This window comes from Melospiza melodia, chromosome 6, assembly GCF_035770615.1.
Source record: "Melospiza melodia melodia isolate bMelMel2 chromosome 6, bMelMel2.pri, whole genome shotgun sequence".
In the NCBI taxonomy this organism is placed as follows: Eukaryota; Metazoa; Chordata; class Aves; order Passeriformes; family Passerellidae; genus Melospiza; species Melospiza melodia.
Genome location: NC_086199.1, coordinates 3,497,494 through 3,520,137, shown reverse-complemented (window position 1 = coordinate 3,520,137; position 22,644 = coordinate 3,497,494). Strand labels below are relative to the sequence as shown.

Sequence of the window (22,644 nt, the reverse complement as noted above, 5' to 3'; positions counted from 1 at the left end):
CAAAAGGCTGTTTGTGCATGGCAGACACTGATTTATGGCCTGAGGGATGGTGGCATGTGCTGAAAATGGAACTGGCTGCTTAAACAGAGCTAGAGAGATGGGTTTGGGATGGAAAAATGATGAGCCATCAAAGATGGCCCCACACCCTGCTTCAAAGGGTGAGCTGGGATCTGAAATGCACTGACTGAAATGACTTCTTCTTTCCCAGTTGTTTCCTGCAGTGTAGCACCTCTATGCCCAGCTGGAGGGTATATACCCCAAAATACCCCAAAAATACTGTGACATTCAAAACCCCATGGACTCCATGATGAGGTGCCCTCCATGGAGCAGGCAATGTGACAACAAGCAGCTGTGCAGGGTTTGCAGGTTTGAGGGTCTGTGACGAGGTTTTTAGTCTGAAATGCTTTGTCAAATTAAGACCTGCTTTATTCAACACCCACAACCCCACAGGAGCTCTGCCACAGCCTTCCCAGCTGATGGGCTCTGCTCCCAGCAATGTCCTTGTCCACAGCCCTTGTCCCCTTCCCTACCAGTGAGACACTGGGCAGCTCATTCCCACTGCTGGGACATCCACCTCATGGTGTGGGTGCAGAAAGTCCCACAGTGTGGAGCCCCACCTGCAAGCCAAGGATTGTCCATGACCCCTTCCTGAACCAAAGCCTCATCACTGGAAGGGACAGGGCAGGAGAGACCTTGGTTTGGTTCCCAAGGCAATCCATACACCTGCCAGAAGTGTCCAGCTGCCCAGGCTGATCCCAAACCCACCCTGCATCCAAGCAATGAGGATGCAAACAATCCCAGCATGCTGCATCCTGCTCACGCTCCCCAAATCCCAGCACACACAAATTTCACGTGTCAGTGAAATTCCTCAAGTGCTGCACAGGAGATCAACTCCACACCAAACATGGGGAAAAGCAATGACCGAGCACAGATGGGCTGAAATTCAGAGTTTTCCAAAAGTTCTGACATGCAACAGTCCCAAAGTCTGCTACCAGCACCCTCTTAAACTGATTTCTGTCTAAAATAAATGAAAACCTCTCAGCAAAAAGCCCCATTTCCAGCACAGGCTCAAATTTCATCATCATTTTAACACAAAACCACACCATTCTAGTGACAGCACATTAAAAGTCTCCCTGATCACACATCCCCATGGGACACCTGCCTTTGGCACACATCCATGCCAAAGGCAAAACCCACAGGGATGCTTCCAGAAGAGATTCAACCTCACACAGACATTGAACCCTGCAGGAAACCCTTCTCCAGCCTTTGCAGAAGCAGCTCTGCATCAGCCTGACTGGATCATGCCTCAATTTTGGGGACAGTGATGGTTCCAGAGCTCCCCTGCCAGCAGAGATGCAATCCTGGGAGAGGGCTGGGGAGAAGGAGCCACCCCAGGACAGACAGAACATGTTCTGTGTGGTGGAGCTTTCCCCATTCCCACAGGGAAGAGAGGCAACCAGGAGGTGCAAGGACATCCAAGGTGATTTCCTGGTCCCTGGAAAGTCAAATTTCCCAGTGCTCTCCACGGATGGGTGAACCACCTGCCTGCAGAGCTACTCTTTAATCAGCAATTACCAGCAGCTAATTGCAAAGTCATGGCACGGCTGTCAGGAAATTTAGAAGGAAAACAACTCACTCTGCAATATTTACACACAGGACACCTTGGATACACTCCCAGCAGAAACTCCTGGCTCTATCCACACCTGCCTCATGGTGCTCCCCAAGCTGTGCCCCAGGAATCACAGAATCCTGGAATGATTTGGTTTGGAAGGGCCCTCAAAGATTATTTAATTCCAGCCCCTGTCCTTGGGCAGGGACATGGCAAGGGACAGACAGACAGACAGACTGGGATCCATGGAGAACCAAGTGTCCATATCTTCCCCTGGAGAAACCAAGAGCTAGGATAAAGCCAAAGGGCATTTTCCCTTCAGCATGAAGATAGATGGAAAGAAAAGAAATGGGAGCATAAACAGAAAGGAAAGAAATTGTTGACAGTGGGGGAGATAAACTGGGGACCTGCCATGGGTTCCTCACATTCCAGCGGGTCTGGATCCTCCTGGATGGACAAAGAAGGGAGCAGCTGAGCAGGAGCAGGGGGGACACCCAGCCACAAGAGCCTGCAGGCACTCAGGGAGACGTGGCTGCAGTTCAGGACTTGGCAGCAGGAGCAGCCAGCCTGGATGGGGAAGGAGGCAGCCCCATAAAAATGCAGCAAACTGTGTGTTTGTTTCTGCAGGAACCAGAAACGGCACGATCGGAGTGCACAGAACGGGCAGTCCTCTCTTCTCTTCTCCTCTTTTTTTATTTTTTCAGGAAAGCTGTGGGGATACAATGGGTCACATGCAGCTCACAGAGCTTTGTTATTTGAGGACTATGAGCTACACAGCCACAGGAATGCTGTCTGGAGGCAAACAAGCCTCTGCTCTGCTTCCAAGTCCGGTTTTGGGCAGCACACCTTCAATAAAACGAGGACTTTTTGGAAAAAATCCTGGCGGGGAGAAGCAGGAACAACCCCTCGTTCAGAAAACATCATCTGGGAAGGCAGTGGAATGGCTGAGCCCGAAGAAAACCCAGCTGAGGGGGGAGGACAGGGCAGGCAGAGACACCAGAGGTTGTGAACATCTGTTCTGCACGTCCCTGGACACGGGGACAGAAGCCATTTGGCTGAGTCAGCAGTGGGGGAATCGTTTGGGAGTCTGGAAAGGGACAGCCCAAGGAAGGGTGGACATAGCCCAGCTGCACCCAGCAGCAAGGCATGTGTTAATATGTGGGGTTATTTAATTGATCATCATCAATCACAGCCTCTGGGTTTTGTGGATTTGGCCACACAGGTTGATTGCACAGCACTGGGAAGTTTCTCTCCACGCAGACCCCGGAGCTGCAGCTGTGGATCACAGGGAGCCAAGCTCCCCATGGCCTCCTCCCCAGCTCCTTCTGCAGAAACCTGGAGAAATGTGGTGTTAAACAGCTTCCTCCCCCTAGAAACGCTCCCAAAAAGTTCTCCCTGGCCAGACAGCCTGCAGGACCTGACCTGCCTCTGTTACATTCCCTAGAACCATGAGGGGTTTTCCATGCATTTATTTCATGCACATCAAAGCCATCCAGAGCCAAGCCAAATGCAGTCCCACATCACACAGATTTATCCACATCTCAATTTGTCTGTAATTAGACTGAAATCAGACCTTGTGACTGTTAAAAAATACAATTATTTCCCTATTCTGATACACCACTGGTTTGCACACAATCGAGCTGCTTTGCATTAATACAAATTGGAGTTGTTTAAATCAGTCTGAGAGCTGCAGGGTCATTCTCAGTCTGTTCCCAGGAACACACAGTTTGTGTGTTTGCCCAGTTTTTAGCTGTTTATTCCTCCTCAGCCTGAAGTTTGCTCTGCATCTTTGACTGCAGCAAGTGGGGTTCATTTTCTGCCTTGTTTACCACCAGAACCACATGTATTTATTGCCAAAATCTCTGTGAAATGTAGGTATAATGGGAAAACCAACTGAAACACACAGGTTAAATTCACTGCAAACAAGTACCCCAAGCCAAAACCTCCCCAGATACTTGGTGGGTATCAAACACTGCAATGGCAAATCACACGTGGCTTGCTAAGCTTGCTCTAAGCTATTTTTCACTGTCATAAAAAAATTAAAAAAAAAAAAAAAAAGAAAGAGAAAAAAGAGCACCACTTGCAGCCAAAAGCCACAGGCAATGGAAAAAATCCAGCTTTTTGCAAAGCTGGCAGCTCACAGGGCTTTGGGGCAAAACCAGCCCACTGGCACCCAAGTGCAAGATGTCAGATCAGGACCAGCTGCTACTTAAAGAAAACCCAAGGCATTCCCCTAACCCTAAATCCCTAAGGTGGGGAGAAAAGGCTGGGAGGCCCCGTTTGGCCACGAGGATCCTCTCCCCAAAGCCAGCAGGGAGCAGGGGCAGCTCTTCCCCTCCTGCCTCTGGGTGCTGGGGGTGGGGGGGTCTGGTTTGTCACTCACCTTTCATCCCACTCCCTTCCTCCTGGAATGTGTTACGAGCAGAAGGCTGATCTTCTAAATGTTCACTCCCACCACTTCCCGAAGAGGCTACACTGCTTTGTGGAGACAGGGGGGCATGATCAGAAGGGATGCACTGGGGTCCTCTAGCTCGTAAGTCCTCATGAGACATCCATCCATGTCCTAGAGGTTGGTTTGGCACATTCATGGGTGGGGTAAGGGACACAGAGCGTTTCAAAGGGCTGTGGTGTGTCTGGCCTGAGAGAACTGGAAAAAAAAAAAAAAAAAAATAAAATCAAAGAGGTTATTCCCCCCTCCTCGCGGCCCGGGATGCAGCAGAGTCCCCCGTAAAAAAAAAAAAAAGAGAAAAAGGAAAAAAAAAATCAAATGAAATTATAAAATGTGTGGTGGTGGTTGGCCATGGTGCCTGGCTGATGGCTTTGCAGCACCCCTGAGCCCTACCCTGAGCTCTCTGCTTTGTCTCCTGGGAACAAAAAGGATGGGAGCACCTGCAAGGAGATGGGGTCACACTGTGAGCTACGCTGGGCTGCTCAAGGGAAGGTGCTGTGTGGATTCAGCTCTAGGGAAAAAACATCAATCGAGCAGTTCTGCAGTGTAAAATCCCAGGATGAGGATGTCCCACAGAGATCCAGGGGCAGCATCTCTGTCTCTCCCTTTGGGTTAGGACCTGGCTTGTGCCCTGAAGCAGGAGCACTTACACATCTCCCAAAATCACTGCAAGGGTACTTCTCACCCATAGGAATGGCTCAGCCTTGTTGAGCCCTACTAAAATCACAGGACCCTGGCATGGTTTGCATTGGAAGGGACCTTACAGACCTCATTCTAACCCCCTGCCATGAGCATGGACACATTCCATCAGACCAGGTTGCTCCAAGCCCTGTCCAACCTGCCCTTAAACACTTCCAATGACTATCTCTGTTTTAAGTACTGAAAAAAGTATTAAAAGATTGTTCTGTTTGCTTAACAAAATTCAAATTCCATCACTCAGAGTCACTAACCTACTGGTCTAACCATAAACAGAGTGTGTGTAATTTAATGTACAGATTTAGGATGCAAACCAGGGAAAATTTCCCTGCTCCACGAAAACCTGAGGGCAGAGGGATTAGAATGACCTTTCAGCCTACAAGAAACAGAAGCAAAAACTTTTCAATTTTTCCTTCCAAACCAAATTTTTAAACTGTACAAAATCTGGGGGAAATTCATTGTTCTCATGGCTTTTCCATCTAAAGCACCAAAGCCCTAAAGCTCCTTAATCCCCTTTTTGCATTTACAGCAGCTCACCAAAACCACTCAGACTCCTCTCCATGTTATTATTTAATAGAAATGAGTCTTGGTGGAAAACCCCCAGCCAGGTGCACTGTGCTGCAAAGGTTAAGCCAGGCTTAATTCCCAGCTCAGGCCTGGGGGAAAACCCCACCATCAAAGGCATCTTGCTGACCAGGAGAGGCATGAAAATGAGGAACTAGTGGGGTTACAAAAGGGAGGGGAGAGAGAAACACCAGAGCACATTTGCATTTATTAACCACCTGCAATAAGCAGCTGGTACCACAGGCAGCTGCTGGATGAGGCCAAAAAACCTGTGGATTTCTGTAATGCTTAAATAATTCCTGCTCCTGAAAGGGTTTTCTTGTGCCAACACACAACACTGACACCACGCTCTGCAGGGAAGCACTGGGGTGGCTCGTGGGGAAGAATTTGTTCCCTTCCCTTTTAAAAACTATACGAACATCTTCCAGCAGTCTCTTGGCAGAAAAGGATGTCAATGAGATCCTGAGATTGCTTCCACAGCAGTGTTATGCTTCCTACAGCTCTGCTATGATGCATCCCCATGGGGAAATAGATGGATTTCAGAAGGTCCTGGGCAAGCCTTTTCAGCTCTTGGCTTTGCAACTGTACCCCCAAAACAGCATCTGTAGATGCCACATTACCCTCTCAGGAGAAAAATGTATTTAGGATTTAAAACCCCCCAAAATATAGGGGGGAAAGTGGATAAACTGGTTAAAATGCATCAGCAGGGCTGAGTATTGGCCTCATATCACTCAGAGCCCTTCTGTGCCTGCTGCCCCCAGCCATGGTCACTCTGCCTTGGGGAGAGAATTCACCCTGAATTTGCTGTAGGAAAACCACTGATTCAGGAAATATTTGTGCCTCTCAGAAGAAGGAGAGATGCAGAGAAGGGGCCAGGAGGACTGGGGTGAATTGTGCCCTTTCAGGAGGCTGCCCTGCCAACCCAGCTCCTACAGGGTGTGTGCAGACACTGGGACCCAGCAGTGCTCACACCACCCTGCACACAGGAGGGGATTTTTGGCATCGATCCAGCCCAGATTCCTTCACAAGCAGCAATACCCCTGCAAACCGCTGCTCCTCCATCTTAATTTCACGCCCCCTAATTAGAAGCCGGTGTCGGCTGAAGGAGAAATAATGAACTCCAAAAGATGGCCAGGGACAATGAGAAACCATCCAGTGACTCAGACAAAAATCAGTTCCACTTCTCTCCCTGAGATAATGCAACTCTGGATCCAATAAAACACCTTTTACCAAGCCAAAATTTTTACTGAAGTGTGAGTCAGTTCCCAGAACACCTGGGATGCAGCAGGGAAAAATCCCTCTGCAAAGGATGCTGCAAGGCCCCAGCTCTCTGAAACCACCTGGGGACCAAACTGAGGTGATTTAAGGGCTCTTAGCACTGGCCTGACTTTAGGGTCTGCTTTTTATTGGTGATTATGTGGTTTCTTGCAAATCCTCTTACTCATTTCCATCAGCCCTAAAAATGCTGAGAATCCTGGGATGACATCCCCTCTATTACTCTGTAATCCCCAGGGGATCAATAAATACCCATATTTATTATATCTATTAATAATATATATTAATAATATGTATTGACAATTTATTAATAATATTTATTAGTAATTTTATTAATAATTTCTATTAATAATATTTATTAATGTTGTTGCTTGTGGTCACGCCCTCAACTTTTTTAAATAAGAGGATGTATTTCCAAAATTTTTTTTATAAATTCTAATTTATTTCCAAAGCTTCAGTTTATTGTAGGTCCTGACCTGAATTTGACCATTCTGTGTGCTTTTTGGAAGGTCCAAGGTGAATCCAGGGCTGCTCCTGGCTAAAATAAATGGTCCACGTGGGCTTTAACTTCAGCAGAATAAAACCAAGTGTGAGTTTATCACCTCACACTGATGCCTCCTCTTCTTTTACTACAAAAATATTAAGCTTAAATTTAAAAAGGAAATCTAAAGTGTTATTCTGGGCCAAGATAAGCTCCCAGGAGGTGGGTGGGCACGGCTGCCTCTCTGAGTGCTGTGAGCTGGGCAAACAAAGAGGGGAAATCACCACTCCAAAGGGCATCCCACGCTGGCACAAGGATCCCCTACAGCCTTTAGGCATGCCCCACTTCTGGGTTAGAAGTGTTTTCCTGCCCTTTAGGTGCTGTAAGACTCCACACAGGCACTGCCTGGCCCAGCTCCTTCCAAGTGGGACAGGGGCTGGAGCAGATGGTGGCTTTCCCTGGAATCAGTGGGCTGGTGCTGCCTCTTTGCTCAGCCCACACCAGACCAGGTTTCCCTGCAAGAAACCCCTCCGTGACTTCCAGACTGGGATCAAGCTCAGGGTAACATTCCCAGGCAAAAAAAAAAAAAAAAAAAAAACCCAAAAAAGCAGAGGATGGAGAAGGAGTGATGGCAAAAAAGCTCCCCATGACAGGAGGCAGCTGCTGACCACGCTGGGAGCATCCCTGTGGCACCACCCCCTCCCCAGGCAAATCTGGATTTATCTCAGAGCAAGCCCTGCCTGGGCTGGCAGGCACCACAGCACACTTACAGAAACTCTGAGGCTGCAAGTGCTCTCACCCCCTCAAGCCTTGGCTTTGGGATTTTTCCCTCCCCCTTCTCTTTTCCCTTTTGAAGTGGTGCTGCCTATTTTGGGAGGCAAGGGCTGATTTCAAGAGGGTTTTTGTCCACTGAGGACCGTGTGGAACAGCGTCAGACATTTGTGTTGTGGTTTCTCAGGGTTTTGGGCCAATTTTTTTTCAGCCTGAGAAGGGAAAAGCCACCCATTCCTGTAATTAGAGCTGAGAAATTGGGCTCTGCAGGCAGACCTTCCTCCACACAGCGACAAGGTGCTCACTCCCCCTCTCCCTTCATGAAATCTGGCTTAGAGTGCTGCTAAAGTCCTTGTTGAACACACATGTGAGAGCTTCCAGTGAGAACCAAACCCACCACTGGGAGGATCCAGAATGTCTCCAGTCCCCACCATGCCCCTGATACCCAAAGGACCAGCAGTGGGTCCATACATCAGGTTACAATTCCAAATAACTCTTCCCTGTGCTTGCAGAGAGGAAAAAGCACTGCAAGGAAAAAAAAAAGCAAAAAGCACTGCAAGGTGGATACTGAACTCTTTGGGACCTTCTTTTGTTTTTTTTTAGTTTAAAAATGGCCCTTCTTGGCTGCAAAGCTGTTTATGGTGAGTCCCCAGGCAGCATCTGATCACATCCAGCTGCTTTCCTGGTCTGCTGGTACCTGGAGCAGCAGCCTGACCCCAAAAAGTGGGGATGCTTTTAATCCACACGAGGTTTTGTGCAGCCTGGAAGCTCCTCCATGGAGAGGGAACACTGAGCACCCCCCTCACAAAGCAAACCCCAAGTTCAACTCAGTCTGCCTCCTCCTTGCCACCCCAGTCACATCCTCTCCTCCAGGAAGGCTTCCCCGTGCTGGCAGAGCAATGCCCAGGGCTCTTCCAGCTTTTCCTTGCCCAGAGCCCTTGGGAAGAGCTGCCAGTGGGTCACACTGCCCAGCTGGCACCCAGCCTCCTTCCTGGGCACCTCATTCACCCTCTCCCCAGGCTGCCCCAGGCAGCCCCAGCACGGCCAGAGCAGAACTGATGGAACATTTTTCAGCTCAACATCCCCTAACCCTTGGAGCCTCTTTTTGTGACTTTTTTTTCCTTTAATCTCCCTGTGTTCCGTGGCTGTGACTTCTACACAAAATGTGTTTGTAGGAGCTGGATAATCCATGTGCTGGCCTCTGAACCATGAGCTATGAGCTGATCTAACCCATGAAGGGGTGAAATTCAGGGTTCCAAATGCAAGAAGACACTGGGGAAAAGGAAAATTGTGGTAATAGGAAATTAGTGGTGTTAACCCCTGCACCAGGAAAAAATCCAATACAAGCAGAGTGCTGCCTCGAGCAGGGAAGGAGCACAGACTGCAGAAAAGGCTGTCAAGCAAACCTTTTAAAAGAAATGGTGTTTTTAAACACAGTTTCCTGTTGAAGAAACTGGACAGAGAAACAATAACCCGTTTGTTGCTGCTCCCTGCGAGCAGCGCATGCGAGGCTCAGCGGGGAAGGAACCCTCACAGGGCCTTTTGAAATTCCCTGCATGGCACAAACACACGTGGAGCTGCTGCTTGGCTCCAGCAGGAACTGCTGTGGCTGTTATTTACTCATTTGTGTGGCAGCAGGAGCGGGGCTGCATCTAAAGATGTGTAAATTCAGCCCCTGGTGGCTCCGGCAATCCGACGGGATGCGCTTCTGGAAGGGAGCCCAGCTTGTCTCAGCAGGCAGCAGGAGCTCAGGAGCTGCTTGCAGGCTCCTTCACAGAATTCTGGGATGGTTTGGGTTGGGAGAGACCTTAAAGAACATCCAGTTCCACCCCTGCCATGGGCAGGGACACCTTCCACTATTCCAGGCTGCTCCAAGCCCTGTCCAACCTGGCCTGGAACATTTCCAGGGATGAGGCAGCCACAACTTCACTGGCCAATCTGTGCCAGGGCCTCACCACCCTCACAGCCAAGAATTTATTCTTAAAATGAATCTAAATCTCCCCTCTTTTAATTTAAAACTTATTTAAAATAAGTTTTAAAACTTACTGTAAATTTAAAGCTTTCCCCCTTGTCCTATCACTATCATCCCTTTCCCTCTTCTTTATGAGCCCCTTCGAAGTTCTGACAGGTCCTTGCTTCCCACTAGAGCATCCAGAATGTGAATCGAACCAGGATTTACCTCACAGACAAAGGAATGCATGGAATGGTGGCTCAGGGAGGTGGGAATGGGTGGGGATGGAGGATTAGGGGGATGTTGCAAGGAGGTGCTGCCCTAAACCACCAAGTCTCTTGGGGTAAACACAATGCCCCAATGTCCAAGCCAATAAATGCATTTTTTTCTTCTAAACCTATACACAAACCATAGAAAATCACTGTTTTGTCCCTGGGGAATCCTGGTCCATTAATATCAAATGCTGCTGTGCTGAACCAAGCCTCCCTAATTATCCCAGAAAATGGCTTTTGCTATGGGCTCCAGGGAGAAATTCCTCCCCTGCTCACCATTGAAGCCAGATAAACAACACTGGGATGCAGAAACTCTCCTTCCCAATGTCCCTTTCCACCCAAAAGGGATGTCCAAGAACATTTTCATTGTTCAAGCAGCAGCCAGGGCTCCCCAGTGCCTCCATCCCTGGTGTGAGGAACATCTCCCTGCTGAGACTTCCAGCAGCATCAGATTCCATCACACTCCAGATGGGGAAACCCCTCCACCACTTAGAACCATTTCAGGAGGTCAGCCTGGAGGATGTGCATCCTTTACACAGCAACGTGCAACCTGGGGGGAACTGGGAGTGAGAAATGATGGGCCCTAAACCAGTCAAGTGAAAGGGGTGAATGCCAAACCTCTGGAATTGCCCCAAGAATCCCCAGTCATTAAAAAGCTGTGGAGTGAGAGCAGGGAGTGTCTTTAGCAGGGACAAACACATGAGGACAATGAGTGTCTCACATGATGTACATCCCACAGCACTGAAACACACCTGTAGCCTTTTCCATCCTTGCCAGCTCATTTTGGATTTTCTCCTCCCTTGCCTCTTTTTAGCCACTTTCACACATTCATAAAAGCCACCTACTCCCCCTCTCCTGTAGGCACCGTGGCACAAATTCTGCAAGACAAATCCCTCAGTGTTTCAACCTTCCTCTGGCCTCCACCTCTTGGGAACTCACACATCCCATCCTGAACACCTTCCCCTTCCATCTGGGCTGGCCATGTCTTATTCCTTCTTACTCCTTCTCCTATTTCTCTTTCAAAAGCATAAAATCTTACCAGCTCCAGGAGAACAGAGAAGCCTGCTGGGTCTCTGAGGCCACCAAGGGGCAAACACTTCATTCAGTTCCCACCATGAGAAGATGCAAAAGATGGGACACCCCACGACAATGGTTTCTCACTGCCTGAGGATAGGGTTTGATGGGATTTTGGGAAGGAATTCCTGGCTGGGAGGGTGCTGAGGCCCTGGCACAGGGTGCCCAGAGCAGCTGTGGCTGCCCCTGGATCCCTGGAAGTGTCCAAGGCCAGGCTGGACAGGGCTTGGAGCAGCCTGGGATAGTGGAAAATATCCCTGCCCATGTCAGGGGTGGAACTGGATGTTCTTTAAGGTCCCTTCCAACAGAAATCAGTCTGGAATTCTAAAATTCTCTGACTCCCAAATCCTGAACCCTGCAACGCTCCCCAACAATCCCCAGCAGCAACAGGACAGCCATGGCTGGTATCACAAACCAAGAATTAATTCTTTCCCATTACTGCTCCAAATTAGCTCAGCTCAGCTTTCCACCTCCTCTACATACCCACAGCAGATGCATCCTAAAAATCTGCCTTCATCATCCTCCAAAACATTCCTGATTGCTCAGATATTGCCTCTCACTGGAGTTATGGCACAGATCCCTGCTCCAGCTAACACGAGACCACATTGCTCAGCAAACAGGGGGGACCATGGTTACAGGAAAACATCAAATCAGAACAACCAGCCTGAAATAAAATTGCATAACGGATGGGAACAGCAAAACTTGAGGGGAAAATAAAACAAAATTAAAAAAAAAAAAAAAAAAACCAAAAAAACAGCTTCAAGGCTGCCAAAACTGAGCCATTGATTACAGAGCATTTGATCCATTTGCATGCAGAGAGCTTTGCTTTGGAGCTGAGATGGAAACAGTCTTAATATAGCTGGAGAGAAAATATCCTCCTTGCACTCTCCTAACTGCACTTTGATAGGAAGCAGCCACAGAGCAGATGGTGCCTATATATAATCACCAGACCTATTATCCCAGCCTCTTTTAGTAATTTGAAGGATGTGATAACCACAAGGAGAGCAGCAAATATTCCCCCCTCCTCCCTCCCTTCCCCTGCTAATTAAAATATAAAAAAAAAGGAAAAAAAAAGAAAAAAAAAAAAAAAGAAAAAAAAGGGGGAGGAAGCTATAATTATGGTAACGAATAAAAGAATCTCCAAATGAAGTAAATAACTATTTTGTGCACTGCTCCTTTAAACCAGAAGTCAGAAGTTAATTAAATAGCAGTGTGTTACTGAGTCAGGAGAACACAGCAAGTCCCAGTGCAGTGGGGAAGGAAGGAGACTGGAGAGGCTCCAGATGAATCCAAACCACAGCACTTGCACCCCTCCCGTGTGCCCTCCTGCCACTTGTGTGCAGATGCTGTGTGATGGTGGGGGCAAGGAGAGCTCATCTCCCTCCATCCCTCTGCTTGCCAAAGCCTGGGCTTGCACAGAGTCAGAGGATGAGCAGCAGGAAGGGGATTCTCTCCAGGGGTTTCTTGCTGCATGAAGATGCTCAGGAAAACATCAGAAATGCGATTTTAGCGATGCTTTGAGAGAAGGCTGGGGAATGGTGGTGTTGGGATGAGGTCACGGAGAAGCAAGAAGGGTTTGGGGAGGGAATTACTCACAAAGCCCTGAAGAGATGTAAGTTAATAGTGGAGGTGCTGAGGAACACCCCTGGCCCCCAGACAGGGCCCTCAGTCCCCTGCTGATGGCTCCAGGGGTGAACAAAGGGCAGGGAGGAACCCACGGGTGCTCATGGGGTGGTGGCAAAAGCAAAGCTTCCCTTGGGAGAGCACCAAGCTGCCACGCACTGAGCCTGCATCCCACAGGCACCAGGGCAGCTGGAAAAACACACCCAGCTCCGGGAGGGTCCATCCATCCCCCAACTGCCCAGGGCTCTGGGAGCATTGCTGGGGCTGTCTGACTGCTCCACAGCCCAGAGAGCACCAATCTGCTGCCCTGGCAGCTCCTGCACCACTTCCAGGTCAGAAGCAGCATTCACTGGTGACAGGAATCCCAGGGATTGTAGGATACACACAAAACCATTGCTGTGCTTCCAAACATCCATCCCTGAGACACCCAGACTGCTGTAAGGAAAGTGGAGGTGGCATCAGAGCCACGAGGTTCAATCTCCCCCATCCCAAATTGCACATCCTACCCTCCTGTCAAGGGACAAGCAACACAACAGCAAAACCATGGCAGCATTCCCTGCCCTGGGCAGTGACTGCTCTGGGATTTCACAAGCTGAGAGGGTGGGAACATCCCTGGGTGCTGCTGGAACAGAGATTCCCAGATGAGGTGGCCCCATTCCAGCCTGGGAGCTGCAGGGCTGCTCTGTGTGTGGGTTTGGGAGCAGAGCTCTGTGAGGGCACAGAGGATGCACAGCTGGAAGGGACCCAAAATGAGCACTGAATCCAGGTCCTGGCCTTGCACAGGACATGCCAAGAATCCAATCCTGTGCCTGAGAGTGTTCAAATACTCCTTGAGCTCTGTCAGTCCCATTTTCCTGGGAAGGCCATTCCAGCGCCCAGCCACCCTGTGAGGGAACCACCTTACCCTGCTACCCAACCTAAACCTGCCCTGCCACAGCTCCATGCTGCTTCCACGTGTGAGCACAGACCAACCCTTGCACAAAGGAGGTCTGGAGGAAGGAACTGTGTGACCCCAGAGGACACGTGTGTGACATGCCCTCGTTGGGGACAGCCCCATGTCTCTCTGGCTGGCACCCAGTGCTGCCTCTCCTCCTCTCCATCCATGCACACCAACCTCCACCTCCTCCCTGCCTTACCCAAACCCAGGGTTTGCAAGGGCTGAGGCAGCCCAGGGCACACAGATTGTCTGAATGCCTGGAAGCACCATTTGGTGTCATGAGGGTTTGTTTAGGAGCACTCACAGGTGTCTGTATTGCCCACACAAGGTTTTGAGCCACCCTTGGCATCATCACCTGGTGCAAGTCAGCACTGAGCCCAGCCTCAGGGGCTGCTCTCCTCTTTTGGAGACCCTTCTGCCTTTTGGTGACATCTCTGCCTCCAAGCACTGTGGCTGATGAGGGGTCAAGCAGAGGCACAGCCACCAGGTCTATCCTGCTGCCCATGTGAAAATCCACTTGCCAGAGCACACCCATGAGAAAGGGGCTCTCCTCCCTTCCTACTCACCCTGCCTGGCAAGCAGGGGTCCCTCACTTGCTCCACACCCTGCCACAGCAGCACCAGCACATCCCAAGAGCTGTAGGCTGCACACATGCCCTGTGCTGTCACTTGTCCCCATGTGACAGCAGAGCAGGCACAGCAGTGAGGACCCTGCTCTGTCTCTGTGCTGTCTGATACCTCAGCTAACATCAGCTCTGCCTTGCTAACCCCATCCCCTCAGAGCCATCTGCATCCCCCCAGAGCCATCCACACCCTCCCTGGGCCACCCACATTCCCCCAGAGCCATCCACATCCTGCCAGAGGCATTGCAATCCCCCTTGAGTGTCCCCCAGAGTCATCCACAGCCCCCAGGGCCACCTGCATGCCCTGAGAGCCACCATTTGCTGCCAACAGACTTCTGCCCCATGGCTGCAAGGATGGGAAACCCTGCCACAGACATCTTTTATGGAAACTCCTTTCCTTAGGATTTTTCCTCCTGAGAAGCTGAGAGGCCTCAGGAACAAAATGTCAACAATGGTTATCTGCTGCTGTGGAATGCAACAGGTGCATCTGTGATTGGTCTCATGTGGTTGTTTCTCATTAATGGCCAATCACAGCCCAGCTGGCTCGGGCAGAGAGCTGAGCCACAAACCTTTGTTATCATTCCTTCCTATTCTATTCTTAGCCAGCCTTCTGAGGAAATCCTCTATTCTTTTAGTATAGTTTTAACGTAATATATATCATAAAATAATAAATCAGCCTTCTGAAACATGGAGTCAGATCTTCATCTCTTCCCTCATCCTCAGACCCCTGTGAACACTGTCACACAACCCTATGAGCAAAGCTGCCTGTGATCTGCAAGTTCTAGATGAACAAAACAGGAGAATCCCTCTTCCAGATGTCCTGAGCTCAGTTCTTCAGTGTTTGATGGGTTACTCCAAGTCACCCTCCTGTGAATTTGTCTTTTCTTGCCTCCCAGGGCAGGTTATGAGGTTTGGAAGACAAGAAATGGGGTGAGGAGCTTGGGTGTGAGGCTGGGAACCCTGTGGGGATGACTGAAGGTGGGACCTCAGCAGCACAAGGAGCTTTGTCACTCAGCCAAAGGCTCAGGGAGAAAGGAGATCCTTTGGGAGCAAAGAAGGGAAGGGAATGTGCCAAACAGGCTCCAAGGAGGATCCCAATGGGCAGGGGCAGCGAGGTGAGAACAGGAGGGGACACTGGGTGTAAAACACACTCGGGAGAGGGGCAGATCCTTCCCAGCACTGCTGACACCTCAGAAGGACACTGCTCTGTTCTCCACCACCACTCCCATCCCCAGGGCTTGGTCGCCTCCAGGGTGAGGTGGGTGATCACCCCTCTCTAGCTGCATGATGCTCTGCAGAGCTGTGGGCTGGGTCTGCCAGGGACAAAGAGTTTCAATTTACAGAGGGGACAGAAAATCTGTATCTGCTGTTCAGTGCTGTCCATCTTCCACAGATGGACTCAAGGATCTTAAAGGTCTTTCTCAACCTAAGTGATTCTACACTGCTCTCACTCACAGTCCTGTCCGCTGCTGTACTGATGAACATGGGTTTAAGCAAATAACTCTGCTCACACCTGCTCTCCTCATACAGCATTTTTGATTTCAAGCAAGAGTTTAAACAAGATTTTGTAGCACCGGGAACCTGACAAAGTGTGAGACTTCTGGAAGTGTTCCCTGCCCGTTGTGTGTGACACTAGAGGGCATGAGCAAGACAACAAATGCCCTTGTCTGCCACCACTGAGAAGCTCAAGTGTAGTGAAGGCCAAGGAGCTTTTCTCAGTCTATCATTTAAAGAGAAGACAAGCAGACATGAGGTGTCCCCAGCTGGCAGGATGAGTGCCAGGGTGCCAAGGCTCAGCAAGGCCAACTGAGCAACAATTTTCTGAAGGCAGTTCCAAAAGCTCATCCACCCCCAGCAAGAACAGGACATTTGTTTGCTTCACTGCTGTAACCTCACGGAGACTTCTTCATTTTCTCATGACATGTTTTGGTAAGTCTGCATGGGAGGAAACGTGTTCCTCTGTGAGAGGCAAACACAGGCTGAGGGCACAGCACACAATTCCCACCCTTCAGCTGAAATCTACACAGAGGACAACAACTTTGAAGGTGCCCATCAACCCAGCACAGATCAGGGTGGTGCTGTGGGTTAAAATAATGCAGTTATGCCATTCCCAGCCCAGTTTGGGTAGCAGGTTTGGCAACAGGGCTGTCTCCAGAGAGCTGCTGCACAGCAGGGTAGGGGAGGAAGAGTGAGGAGACCCACACTCTGTTCATGGCAAGAGCTTTCTTGGCGTTGTTTGTTCCACCTCAATTCCCTGGTGACTCAGGGAGAGCTCCAGCACATTCATCTGCCCTCTCACTGGGGATTCCATAACTGGAGCAAATGTTGGCAAAATCCTGCAGGCCACGTCCCACAGACATGTTCTGACACTCAGCAGCTGCAGATCTGCCTGCAGGGCAGGACCACAGAAACACTGAATTGTTTGGGTTGGAGGGGACCTTAGAGATCATCCAGCACCATCCCCTGCCATGGGCAGGGACACCTTCCACTGTCCCAGGCTGCTCCAACTCTGCCCAATCTGGCCTTGGACACTTCCAGGAGCAGCCACAGCTTCTCTGGGCAACCAGTGCCTTGCCATCCTCACAGGGAAGAATTTCTTCCCAATACCGAGTTTAACCCTGCCCTCTGTCAGTTTGAACCTGGGGTGCATGGAAGGAAGGACCCTGATTTACTTCTCCTCAGCTCTAGGACAAGCTGGAGACTTTTCTCTTTCAGGACAGGAAATTTGCACAGGTGGGTATTGCTCCTCCCTTGCTCTCCTTCTCCCTGTGGACAAGCACCACCAGTTTTGTGGCAGATTCCCATGGGAAGGGTGCAGCAGGCCTGAGCACCAGCACCTTTCCCATTGCTGCAGGAGAGGAAGGGTGGCTCCACACTGGCAAGAGCTTTGCTGGTCCCTTTTGCTCTCTGCTCCTTCTCAGGGAGTGCAGTGACACTGGAACACCAAAGAGTGCAACATCCCTCCAGTGTGAACACAGTGCCAAGGATTCCTGCCCTCTGGGATATTCCCTGGCAAGGTCTCTGACTGTGTCTGTCCCTCACTGACCTGTGACTTTATGGTCCAGATGAGGCCATGGATCTGCAATCCCCCTCCTCAGCACAGTTAATGACAGACCCTCCTTTGCCTCTGCACAGATTCCCTCCCAAAAGGGTGCAAAACACAGGGCTGAGCTGTGCTTCCACCTGCCAGCAAATCCAGCTGTGCCACCAGTGCTGGAGCCAGTTCCAGGGGCAGGGAAGGGGCTGGAGCCCCACACAAGCAGCTCCTGGCAGCTTGGCACACCAGCTGCTTTCTCTGTCCCTCCAGAGATTCCAGGCCGTGTCTCCATCACAAAGACCTTGTGCAAGCCCAACATTTTGCAACTGCTGCCTGACCTGGCCCCAGAGGCAGCACTCCAGGCTTCACCCTGTCCCCATGGGGAGCAGCTCCAACCCAGCCCCAGTCCCAGCTCCAGCCCCAGCTCCAATCCATCTCAGCCCCAGCTCCATCTCAGCCCCAGCTCCAGCCCCAGCTCCATCTCCAGCCCCAGTCCCAGCTCCATCTCCAGCCCCAGCTCCATCTCCAGCCCCAGCCCCAGCTCCATCTCAGCCCCAGTCCCAGCTCCATCTCCAGCCCCAGCTCCATCTCAGCCCCAGCTCCTCCCTGCCTGTGCTCTGAGCCCATGCCAAGGCTGTCTGTACTCCTGCAGTGCTAAAGCTTGGTTTAAAGCTCCACCTCAAGCTTTGCAGGAGTTGCTGATGCAGTGGGTGGGAAGGAGCACATGAACATCACAGAATCCCAGAATGATTTGGGATGGAAGGGACCTTAAAGCCCATCTGGTTCCACTCCCCTGCCATGGGCCAGACACCTTCCATTAGAGCAGACTGAAGACTCGTCCAGCCTGGCCTTGAACACTTCCAAGGATGAGGCAGCCACAGCTTCTCTGGGCCAACTTCCATTGCCTGGGGTGAGTCCATATCCTCTGATCACTCCAGGCTCAAACTCATCACTTAGAGCACTGGTCCCACTCCTGGAGCAGCATTACTGTGGTAAATCCACAGTGACTCCTTCAGAACTTGCCTCCTGTAACATCTCCTCAGGCCTTGGCTAAACCTTTGCTAACCCCAGTTATGGGAGAGCTGGAGATGAACCAATCCTGAACCAAATCTCAAATATGGAGTCTAGGTCGAGTCAAAGTCAAGGTCAGCACAAAGCAAAACATCACATGAGCTTCAGCCACCCCTATTTCAGCCCTGTGCCATGGCAGCATTAAATCTCATTGTGCCACAGCTCCAGAAGAACACAGCTCAGGCAACATCCCCAAATCACTGCTCTGGGAAAGACTCAGCCCCATTCTGGTGTCAGGAACAGGCAGTGCCTTTGCAGGGATGGCTCAGGAAGGCTGAGCCCTGCAGGGTGTTGCTGGATTAAAGCCTCTGCACAGATAAACACCTCCGAGTAAGAGGGAGAACTTAAAACTAACAACAACCCTAAAACCTAAACAAACACTAAGGAGTTGAGGGCTTTGCTTTGGAATAAAAGATTCATAAACATATTGATTGAGTCAAGGGGCTGGGACAAAGGCTGACAGCCGTGTTTATATTTTAGCATCTATCTGTGGACTTACCAGGCTTTTGCCCAAGCCAAATATTGTGTTAAGGAAGTTTATGAACTGACACATCAAGTGTGGTTGGGTCACCTCCAGCTCAGCCCACGGTTGTCTGAGCATGGTGCCACCAAAATATGTCTGCAGGAATTACAACAGCTCAACAACGTGGGCCTGGGCTATCACCAGCAGGGGATGGTGCAGCCAAGCAAGGGGCAGAGACTGAGGAGGAATTCAAGACTGGGTAAAGTGAAGGGCTGTTGGCAGACCCAGAGGTGCTCCTGCCCCAGCTGCTGCTGAACACACTGAATTCTCAGAGAATTTAGGAAAAACCCCAGCACTGCAGCAGTTCAGGTGTTGCCTCAGTTTTGGCATCTTGTGCCAACACCTGGGGACCACCACGGGCAAGGGGTGGATCAGTGCTTCTGCTGAGAGCTAAGCCTGAGCACAGAAAGGCTCAAAAATCCACCAAGGGGTTTGTGGAAAGAGTCCCTCAACACCTAACACGTGCACAGTTCCAGCCACTGTCAGTGACCAACCTGCTGCACCCATCCTGCTGTCCCTGCCCCCAGATCCTCCTCACACGAGGAGCCAGAACCCTTCCACGGTGTGCAAAGCCTCTGAACCACCAGGCATGCAAAAACCACATGGAAACCCCCCCAAAAAACAACCCTTGGAGAGATTTAACAGACTGCAAGTAGATTCATGGGGTTTTTCTCACCCTGCCTCCCTGTTAGACCCTTCCCATGCAGCTCAGTCACCCTGGAACAGCTCCACAGCACAGGGTCTGGCTCTCAGAGAACTGAACATCACACAATCCCACAGCAGCAGGAGCTGGGGGCTTCACACACAGGGGATTGGATGGGAATGATGGTTTAGAGCCTGTGGAGAAGCTGAGACCCTTTGCTAAATCCCCACCTGCCTGCAGGGATGGACACAGGAGAGGCAGGGACCAGGGTGCTACAGCAATAAACCCAGAGCTGTGTTTTACAGTGCTGTTGATTTGAAACATCACTTTAAAAAAAAAAAAAAAGCAATTCTTACAGGAGAGAGAAAAGCCCAGAAGCCTTAAGTGACCATTTTAAAGCTTTTAGCTATTTAATTGTGGCTTTCCACACTCTGATAAAGAAACCAGGGCTGCTGCCACAAGAAGCCTCTCCTCCCCAAAGTGCTCTCTGCATCCCTCATTTCCAGGAGATGCTGATAAAGCATCTTGGAGAGATTTCTGAGTATCCCAGAGTGGAGGAGGACATGCAGCCCTGCAGGTGACACGGTGGCAGTCACCCAAAAGGGTGACAGAGTGAGTGGGTGGGCAGGGGAGCTTCTGAACCCCACTGAAAATCATCTTTTCAGTGCTGCATTCATGCTGCATTCCTGCTGTCCCAAAGAAGGCTCACAGGAATCAATGGCTGCTCTGAACACCAGCTGCACACAAAAGCCAGTGCTGGATGGACAGATCTCCAGTCATGGAGCTCTCCATGTGTCCAAGCCTTGGGTTGGGCTCTGCACCATCCATCAAAGCCTGGCAAGGTCTCCATGGGGAAAGAACCACCCAGCTCTACTGGAAAACACTGAGCACTGTCCATTAAATTCCTCAATCACCACCAGCCTCACACCTCTGCACTGCAAATACAAGGGAACCTTTTCAGATACCCCAAAGCTGGTGGATTCCAGCTCTGCTTCCAAAACTTTTGCCTGCATCAGGGTCCCAATGCTGTTTCTTCTCAGTAGGTCCTCAGCACACTTTTGGACTTGCTTCAAGGTCCCCAGCTCACTTTTGGACATGAAGCATCAGTTTCCTGCTTGCTTTAGGCACTCTTGGAGCATGAATTGTAAATCTACACAAAGCTGCATGAAACACAAGGGGTTCCCTTCAGTAGGGAGCATTTTGTTGCTCTAACTTTTTCTTACTCTTTGCTGGTTTTCCCTCCTCTCCAGCTCCCAGGTGTCACAGGAAAATTTTATGAAAAATCCTTTCCTTAGGAATTTTTCTCCTGAGAAGCTGAAAGACCTCAGGAGTAAAATGTAAACATTGATTATCTGCTGCTGTGGAATGCAACAGGTGCATCTGTGATTGGTCTCATGTGGATGTTTCTAATTAATGGCCAATCACAGTCAGCTGGCTCGGACTCTGTCTGAGACACAAGCTTTTGTTCTCATTCTTTCTTTTTCTATTCTTAGCTAGCCTTCTGATGAAATCCTTTCTTCTATTCTTTTAGTATAGTTTTAGTATAATATATATAATAAAATAATAAATCAAGCCTTCTGAAACGTGGAGGCAGATCCTCATCTCTTCCCTCATTCTAAGGGATGCGAACACCGTCACACCCAGGTCTTTAAAACCCCATAATGCTGGAAGGAAAAAACCCCAACAAGGCAAGCAGGAAATAAAAAAGCAGGTGAGGAAAGGAAAAAATAATAAAAAAAAAGAGTTTTCTATGGCCCAGATGAGTTCAACCCCTGTGCTAACCACGCCAAAGCAGCAATTCCTAGTGGGACGGGGGGGGATCCTGCCGTGAGTACTCACTGGTGCTTGTGCTAGTGCCGATGGTGTTGATGGTGGTGGGGACGGAGGAGGAGGAGTAGAGGGGCAGGTGGCCGTTCTCACAGGCCAGGTTTTTGTCCTGCCAGCTGGAGGCGCTGACGCTGATGCCGGAGTCCCTGGAGTTCTGCCAGCCGTTGTTGAGTTTGTCGTCCGAGTTCTGTCTTTGGTGATAGTAGTGAGCCTGCCCGTAGTCCAGCGAGTCCGAGCGGCCCCGGCCCTGCCCGCCAAAGCCCCCCGACGACGACGACGACGACGAAGACGACGTGCGGTCCTCCAGGTGGTTGAGCCACATGGCCAGGGCGCTCCTGTCCTCCAGGGAGGTGGCAGGGTGGATCAAGGCGTAGGACAGCAGCTGCCTGCTCTCCTCGATGTGCTGGTTGTGCTCGATGGAGTGCGCCAGGATTTTGGGCAAGAGTTTCATGTACTCGACTTTCGCCTCGATGTTGCCGGGCTTCAGCAAAGGCAGGTGGGTCAGCAGGAGGGAGATCACTTTGTCCTTGGATTCCTGTTGCCACTGGTTAATGATTCCTGTTGAAGGAATAAGGAGGGGGGAAAAAAGGGGATTAATGAGAAATGGATAAACAGAGGTGATAAAGAAATAACCGGGTCCTGGCGGGGTAAATGCGACACGCCGAAGGGATTTGCACACGTGTGGCTGTCACAGACATGTTTTATGAAAAATCCTTTCCTTAGGATTTTTTCTCCTGAGAGGCCTCAGGAACAAAATGTAAACATTGATTATCTGCTGCTGTGGAATGCAAAAGGTGCATCCTTGATTGGTCCATGTTGGTTGTTTCTAATTAATGGCCAATCACAGCCAGCTGGCTTGGACTCTGAGAGTCAAGAGCTTTTGTTTTCATTCTTCTTCTTGCTTCTGATGAAATCCTTTCTTCTATTCTTTTAGTATAGTTTTAATGTAATATATATAATAAAATAATAAACCAAGCCTTCTGAAACATGGAGTTGACATTCTCGTCTCTTCCCTGGTCCTGGGACCCCTGTGAACACCACCGTATGTGGCAGCACAGCATGAGCATCTCCCTGGCAAGGGGGTCACTGTTGGATTGCACCAAACAGTTATCCAGACACGGATTCTTACAGGTCACCACCCTCCAAAATCATTGTCAGGGCAAAGCTTGCCAAACTGGATGCCAAAAGTTACCAGATGCCCCTGAAAATCACTGAAAAA

At 50.1% G+C, this 22,644-nt stretch overlaps 1 protein-coding gene across 5 annotated transcripts in view; it reads right to left on the bottom strand.

The window, feature by feature from the left end:
• Positions 1–22,644, bottom strand: part of SAMD4A (sterile alpha motif domain containing 4A) — a 102,523-nt gene that overhangs the window by 16,610 nt on the left and 63,269 nt on the right. For 3 of the 5 annotated variants that reach the window (XR_010028221.1, XR_010028223.1, XM_063159654.1), the window contains exons 3-4: positions 21,438–21,983; positions 3,993–4,256 (exon numbers count right to left, since the gene is read on the bottom strand). Coding sequence is in view for 2 of the 5 variants with exons in the window: in XM_063159654.1 (XP_063015724.1) it covers positions 3,993–4,256; positions 21,438–21,983 (810 nt within the window). In the remaining 3 variants the exon portion in view is untranslated. The remainder of the gene's footprint in view (positions 1–3,992; positions 4,257–21,437; positions 21,984–22,644) is intronic. The other 2 variants (XR_010028222.1, XM_063159655.1) reach the window with 1 other exon arrangement.